At 33.6% G+C, this 7,524-nt stretch overlaps 1 protein-coding gene across 1 annotated transcript; it reads left to right on the top strand.

Annotated features, from left to right (window-relative positions):
* Positions 1-40: 40 nt before the first annotated feature.
* LOC126826894 (protein lin-37 homolog) lies at positions 41-6,375 on the top strand. Its single transcript, XM_050556005.2, has 8 exons — positions 41-172; positions 849-918; positions 1,235-1,288; positions 1,651-1,757; positions 2,372-2,556; positions 3,015-3,140; positions 5,387-5,457; positions 6,205-6,375. Exons 1-8 carry the CDS (start codon positions 151-153, stop codon positions 6,299-6,301), a joined length of 732 nt encoding a protein of 243 aa, XP_050411962.1. The 5' UTR covers positions 41-150; the 3' UTR covers positions 6,302-6,375.
* The last annotated feature ends 1,149 nt before the right edge of the window (positions 6,376-7,524 follow it).

The following is a 7,524-nucleotide window of genomic DNA, read 5'->3' as shown; positions in this document are numbered from 1 at the left end:
TCCATGATCAAACTAATTCACTAATCAAGTGCAAACCGGAAGTTGAATTTAGAATAATGGCGGCTTGTTCGATTAAACTGTTGTTTATCAAATTATAAAAATACAGCTCTATATCTTTCTGTAAAGAAGACTCAAAAGTGGATATTTGTTATGTCTGGGAAAGGGAAACATGGTATGTCAAAAGATGATTCAGACGTCTTTAACTTTAACCTGTCCCCCCCCCCCTTGTTCCGTGCTGACTTTATAAGTTTATTGTAATTGTTATTTTATAGCCTATAGGCCTATAGCAATATGAATATAGGCCTATAGGCTCTTTATTTATACTCATTCATACTGTCACGACCATCATATGATCATATTCTATAGATTTAAATAATGGACCTTGTTTATTGGTGAATTCTGCCAAGTAAATTCTGTAGAGTTACCCCCTTTGGCCTCTGCCAATCTTCAGAACAAGGTTCTCTTTAATAATTACTAAATTAGGAATGACACTACTACAGTATACCGCCCCTAATACCGAGTCACTTCTACTAACCTAAAAAAAAGTGTAGGTCTTCTTTAAATAAAAATATGGCTAATAAATTTCCACGCTGAAAACCTGGGTTTTCTTTAGTAACCACAGAAAATACATGTAGAACTTAGTATGTTAGTGTCTAATAGGCTACATCTGGTAATTTTCATTTGATGTATGTGAAATATTATTGTCTGCAAGTACCATATCTGTATTTCTGAAAAGTCTTATAATAGCCTAATGAGAGAAGTCCTGCTTGTGTATGTTTGAAAAATATTAATAAGTAGTCATTTTTGTAAGCTAGTATATCAGTAAGCTTGTTCTAAATTTGTTTCAGCTGAAGTTGCTTCGGCAAGAAATCACCTTGGTGCTACGCTACAGAATCTGGTGGATCAAAAAGATGATAGGTAACAAATAAATTTCATTCATTATTTAAACTGAAAAAGCACTGCAAAAACAGTGAATAATTTAATGTTGGTATTTCGTATATAAACTGCTAGAACTGCTAGTATATGGTAAATGACAGAAGCATTTGTAGTATTTCAAAATACCCAAAGATAAACATACATATCCAAATTATAATTCAATTATTAGGATAGTTTCTTTTAACTCTGGTTTTAAGATTTTTAAACAAAAAGTGATTTGAATTTTTTAAGTCGGAATAGATTTAAATTACATGTATCTGTATGTCATGTGATTGATTTTTTTTCATGTGTTTTGTAGTCAGCCTTCTAGTGATGGAGAGGGATCAAGTCATATAGATATTTCAAGTCCAAGGTAATCTGTTTAAAAATAGACACTAACTAACATATACCCAAACAATGTCCCAGGTTTGAATAACTGCGATCCATATGGGCAGTTAAAACTGCTAGGATTCTTTAAGCTAAGTTTAAACAAATGTAACATCTGCAAGTCTTATCAGGACATTATGTCCTATGGGATGCAAAAGCACAAACAAAGTATTCCATGTCTGCTCATACAAACTGGGTTTGTATCAAACTGAACAATGCGTGAGACAATAAACACATTTCTTTTATCAAAGCTAACACATTAAGACTATTCTTGTTGTACTAGAGAGGCATCAGCCAAATTTTTTTTTCATAATATATTACATCTGGTATGTCTTTTTTTCTTTTTAGAACGCTGAGTTCCCCTTCAATATCCCCACGAAAATCATTATCAAAATCAAATCGAAAAAGAAAGCGGAAAGATGATTTAGGTAGTCTGGGATCAGGTCAGCCACATCGTAAGTAGAAGAAAATGAAACAGTTCTCATTATTATTATTATAAAAAAGACTTCCAAATAACACTATTTCCAAAAAGAGTGCTGAATAGCAATTTATAATAAACGAATACCGGTAGTAGAAATGTAAATAATAAGCAAAGACAAAAAGAAATATATGCATTCAGTAAAACTGTCAAAGACATAAAAAAATTTTAAGAGTAAAATATAAATTGACATTTAAGTCCATTCCGAACCAATTGGCGGTTATGAAAAATACAATATAGTTATAAAATATTAATAAAAATTAGTATTTGCTTAAAAGTTAGTTATTTTCAAACTGTACTTTATTAATTGTGCCATGAAAATAAAAGCATAGCTGAAATAAAAACATAATAGACTATTTAAACAGCTGTGATAGATAAAATAAAATTATCTTGTTCTGTAATCTGTAGTCTTTACATTTCATGTAAAATGGATGATCTGTTGTTTAATCCTGTAATTTTGAACATTCACTAACAGATTGATTTTAGAGCATGTGATTTAAACAGTAAAATCATGTTAAGATAATCTCACTTTGGATTTATGTCAGATTATTTATAAGTATATATGTTATGAAGTAATATTCTTGTTTATAGACACTTATGTGATGAAATTATTTGACCGTAGTGTTGATCTAGCCCTGTTTGATGAAAACACACCACTATATCCTGTATGTCGTTCTTGGATTAGAAATGATCCACAGAATAAAAACATACAACCAGCACCATTACCTAAGTCACCATCTCCTGTACCAGATATTAAACCTGGTGATGATGATGAAGTGAGTATTTTAGAGTATGATTAATTTGTAGTTTGGTGTTTACACAAAATGTAATGAAAAGTATGAAAAACGTGGTTTTATATACACATGTTGAAATGTGGTTGTATATAGTTGTTACTCCTGTCCATCTGTTGGTTAAGAGTATAAAATTGTCATCTGAATGTTTTGAAATTTATGTATGTGTTCATGGGATAAACAAAGTCTTGATTTACAATGATTACTTATAATTACTGTCAGAGTGCCCTTAATCTTAATTACATAGAAAAGATTTTGTGTCCGTAAGCTCAAGTGGTCCAAGCTTTGTGTGCCATGCCCATGAGTTGGTTCTCATGATTATACATATCTTGTCTCCTCTATACTAATATACTAATGTGGTTGGTTTCAATAGCCAATATGTCCTAGTTGGTTAAAGTTGACATTAAAGTATTTAAAGCCCATGTTTTTCTTTCCACATTTAGATTGATCGCTATCCTGATGTTCATGAATTGCCTCCACCAATAAAACAAGAAGTTTCTGATATTTATATGGACATGAGGATACCCTCACCTGTACCACAACCACGAGAACATATAGATATACATTCTGTAAGTAAAATAGTTTGTGCCATCAAACTACCTTTGCATTTATTACAGAAAGTAAATTTGACATCTCCACCATGATCTGACTATTTCAAGATGTACAGATAGTCCATACTGTATTCCTTATTTTTACCATGTCACAGATTTTCCAGATACAAAATCCATGTATCAGAAAAAGTTGAATACATTTATTAAAATTTCATTTACAGTTATTTGAGCGGAGCACAAAAAGAACATATCCGGGTACACTATCATGGTCATGTAAACAAACATTACGCAAGAGCTAAATCTGCCTATTACAGGTCCCGCTTCATTAGCCCAGTTCGGAGCAGAACAGTAGGACGTTAAATTGTTCTATAAACAATTAATTAAACATTTATTAACATGAAAAGACCTTATCAATGCTCATTGATGATTTAATCTAAAGATAGGTTGCCAGGCAACGAAACATACGCCCACAGCAGCTAAATCGTCCGGGCAGTCAACAAGAGTTGTCACATATTTTTAATTTTCGGTAATGAAACATTTATAATACACTCAAATCTGATTACTCTAGGAGTAATTATCGTAAATCGCTGAAAATCAAAAGGCTTCTTCGTCTCATGACCTTAAACACTGTGTATAAATTTAAAGTCAATCGGATATTAACTTTGACCTCTAGAGCGTCCACAAGATTTTTCAAAGTGATTAAGGGCTATAACTCTGACAGTAATTATCCGAAATTGCTGAAAATCAATAGGCTTCTTCGTCTCATGACCTTAAATACTTTGAATAAATTTAAAGTCAATCGGATATTAACTTTGGCCTTTAGAGCGTCCACAAGATGTTTCAAAGTGATCAAGGGCAATAACTCTGGCAGTAATTATCAGGAATTGCTAAAAATCAATAGGCTTCTTCGTCTCATGACCTTAAATACTGTGTATGAATTTAAAGCCAATCGGATATTAACTTTGGCCTCTAGAGCGTCCACAAGATTTTTATAGTGATCAAGGGCCATAACTCTGGCAGTAATTATCGGAAATTGCTAAAAATCTATAGGCTTCTTCGTCTCATGACCTTAAACACTGTGTATAAATTTAAAGTCAATCGGATATTAACTTTGGCCTCTAGAGCGTCCACAGGATTTTTCAAAGTGATCAAGGGCCATAACTCTGGCAGTAATTATCGGAAATTGCTGAAAATCACTAGGCTTCTTCGTCTCAAGACCTTAAACACTGTGTATAAATTTAAAGTCAATCGGATATTAACTTTACCCTCTAGAGTGTCCACAAGCAATTGTGGACGCCGGACGGACGGGGGCAACGACAATATACGACCACATTTCAATGTGGGCGTATAAAAATGGATAGTCTCGATTCGAGACTCATACTTCTCGCAGTGTTTTGTTTGATTATACCTAATCCCACTTAACACTGCTGTAATGGAAGCAAATTTCTGTTCCAAATTATGACTGGTCAATAGTTCAATTAACAACCAATAGCTAACTGCGAAACAATATTATTACGCTTTAAACAGAGCTCCAAATTGGACCAAATATGTTTACGTAATGTTACCTCATGACTCACGATTTTATTATGCCCAATTAACCAGTGCATAGCAGAATATTGCAGAAAAACTAATTGCGTGACAAACGAGGCTATCAACACGGATAAAATGTAAACAATACTGTTTGGAGACAAACAATACTTTCACCGTTTTTAACACCTTAAATCACAGTCCAAAGTTTTAGGGAAGACCCCAGATTAAACGAAGGGCTGTCATTTTGCTTTACTTGGGACAGATTTGATTGAACAGGAAGAATAGACACACTCCCTCCAAAGCTCAACTATCAGAAGCCAATCCAGCAATGGCCAGAGAGTGATTTCTTTTTCCATTTCTTCAGGAATATGTTTGAGACTATGCTTTTTAATAATGATGAAATTTTCAGCATATTCCTTTACATTATCTAGTTAACTACTATACTAAGTGAAAACTGCGAGCTCTTTATATAATCTATCATAATGTACCTTTAATGCAGTATGTAGTCCATTTATATGCCAGTTCCCTACAACAGACACAGGATGTTACAAAAAATACACCAAATAGTCTGGTGTAGAGAAATATGAGGACACCAGAATGTAACCAGAATGTAAGTCTCATAAAATAATGGGCAGTTCAAATCAAATTATTTATTCTGTGACTTCACAGACGTCATCAGTTTTATCCAAGATAACTTTTTATGGTCTGTAAAACATTGTAATGCTGTTTTTTAGTCTGGTGAAGCTCCTCCACCTGAACAGTTATTGTTAAATCATATGGCAAGATGGAAAGAAACAAGATATAAGTAAGACCCTTGTTTTCTTTATTAACAGACATTATCAATTTTATTAAGAAAACAAAAAGGTCTTTATATTTAAGATAAATTTAAAAGATAAATTGTCCCAAAAGTATTTATCGGGTGGTTACTTCCAATAAAAATATGGCAAATTTGGTATATGGAAAGTATAGACACCCAATCTTACTAGAAAAATACTGGATTACCCGAAAAACACCCATGGGGCAAGCACTGGGCAAAAATGTCAGGGTATGTTGTGTGCTAGCTTGACTGAGGGAGCCCTCGATAAAGTGAGATGACAGACATGGCTTCTAAGAACAGTTTATTTATAGAAGTAGCTTGAGGTATCTCCCCGGAATACAAAGTTTTGAGAGGGATTTGAAGCATATTTTTTATAGATTAATTAGTTTGAATATGGTTTTAGTCCAAATATATCATCAAATCACACAGTTTGTACGCCGGAAAGTATCTTTAATCTCATCAAAAATCCAAGCACTAACATAGTTTAACATATACTGTACCACACAAGTGAGTTCATCTTCTTAGATATCACTCCATCGGAAATGTGATTTTTGGTATGGTTGTAGGCTGCACAATTACTGATATAAGAAAATCAACCACAAATCACGGAGGCCATAACTTTACAGTGAAACGTTGACACAAGGGGTAAAAATGAAAATTCTATAACATTTGTCCACCTCCAGGAGCAAGGAGATAAGCCTCTTGTAATGGTTATTGAATTTCTTTATATTTCAGATGGCGGACGTCTGCATTTAGTAATGAAATGAGGTATGCTGACAGTATGATTATACTGAAGGGCATGTATGAACGGCAATGTATGAAAGATGGATAAAATTGTATATTAACTTTGATAATTTGTATGTATTGTTTGTCATTAAGTGTAAAATATATATGTATTACCATGAATTATTTTCTTTGTGATTTATCCAATCTTCTAAAGACATCATCAATAGCTAGCTGCTTGTGATGTCCCCTGTCTCATTCCTAAAGTAAATAACTACTGCACAATTTCTTTTTTTTTACATCTAGCAATCAAATTGTTTACCAGTTTTATTCCCGCCTCAATTAGGAGCAGAATTATTAGTCCAAGCAGAAAATGCTGATCATCGAACCTGGGCAAGACATTAACCTAACAAACTTACATATCAGGTTAGAACATTCTACCTCAATTAGATGCAGAGTTATCGTGTTCTAAAAGATGTCTCGGATGAACAACTGCTTAACCTAAGCAGAAAATGGTCATCACCAAACCTGGTTAAGACATTCACCTACACTGAGTGAAAACAATGTTTCCCTCTATTAGAAGTTATTGTGGCGGACAATTGCTTAGCATAAGCAGAAAATGTTCATCATCGAAACCCAATCAAGGCATTCCCCTAACAAACAATTACACCAAGTTTTTAAAAACATTCTAGCTTTATTGTGGCGGACAGGCCAGTGGGGGACAATAAAAGACCAGACCAGTGACTTTCTGTGCTCCCAAAATATATGTAAGTTTGTCCCAGGTGAATACTTCTAACTGAATTGGAAGCAGAGTTATTGTGTCCAACAATCTTTCAGTAAAGTGATTTATAATTTATGATGTAAATAATGCAATCACAAGCCTTGAGACATAAATAGGGAGCCCCATCATAAATAAATATCTTTAAATATCTTGACAATTACACCACAATACTTACATATATACCAAGCCTTAAATCAGTTTCGCACATTTACAGTCACTAAATAAACGGTCATGTTGTACTTTTAAAAGCTATGACCTTTTAACCATCCATATATAATAGACTGAAAAATGGTTACGAGTGTCGGCCATAACATTCGGGCACTTTTGAGTAAAAAAATAGTTTACGTTCCCTTGTTCTGAAATTAGTTTCGCTTAACTTACGACAGAACAGGAAATTAGACTGATTATTCAGAAATCACCAACCAAGTCTTGCAGTCTCGATCCACTACCAACATGGTTGCTGAAAGAATGTCTTGACGAAACTGTGCCCATAATCACTCACATTGTAAACCAATCCCTGGAGGAGTCTAAAGTTCCTGAAAGCATGAAAT

The sequence above is a fragment of the Patella vulgata genome, chromosome 7 (assembly GCF_932274485.2).
Source record: "Patella vulgata chromosome 7, xgPatVulg1.2, whole genome shotgun sequence".
NCBI classification, from domain to species: Eukaryota; Metazoa; Mollusca; class Gastropoda; family Patellidae; genus Patella; species Patella vulgata.
Note: the sequence above shows the minus strand (reverse complement) of the source record. Positions and strands in the feature narration are given on the sequence as shown.

Bases quoted from the DNA above. Each gene is read 5' to 3' on its own strand.
- LOC126826894 (XM_050556005.2), top strand. From the start codon at position 151: ATGTCTGGGAAAGGGAAACATG. The intron at 1,758-2,371 runs GTAAGTAGAAGA...TCTTGTTTATAG, and splicing joins GGGATCAGGTCAGCCACATC to ACACTTATGTGATGAAATTA. The intron at 5,458-6,204 runs GTAAGACCCTTG...TTTATATTTCAG, and splicing joins TGGAAAGAAACAAGATATAA to ATGGCGGACGTCTGCATTTA.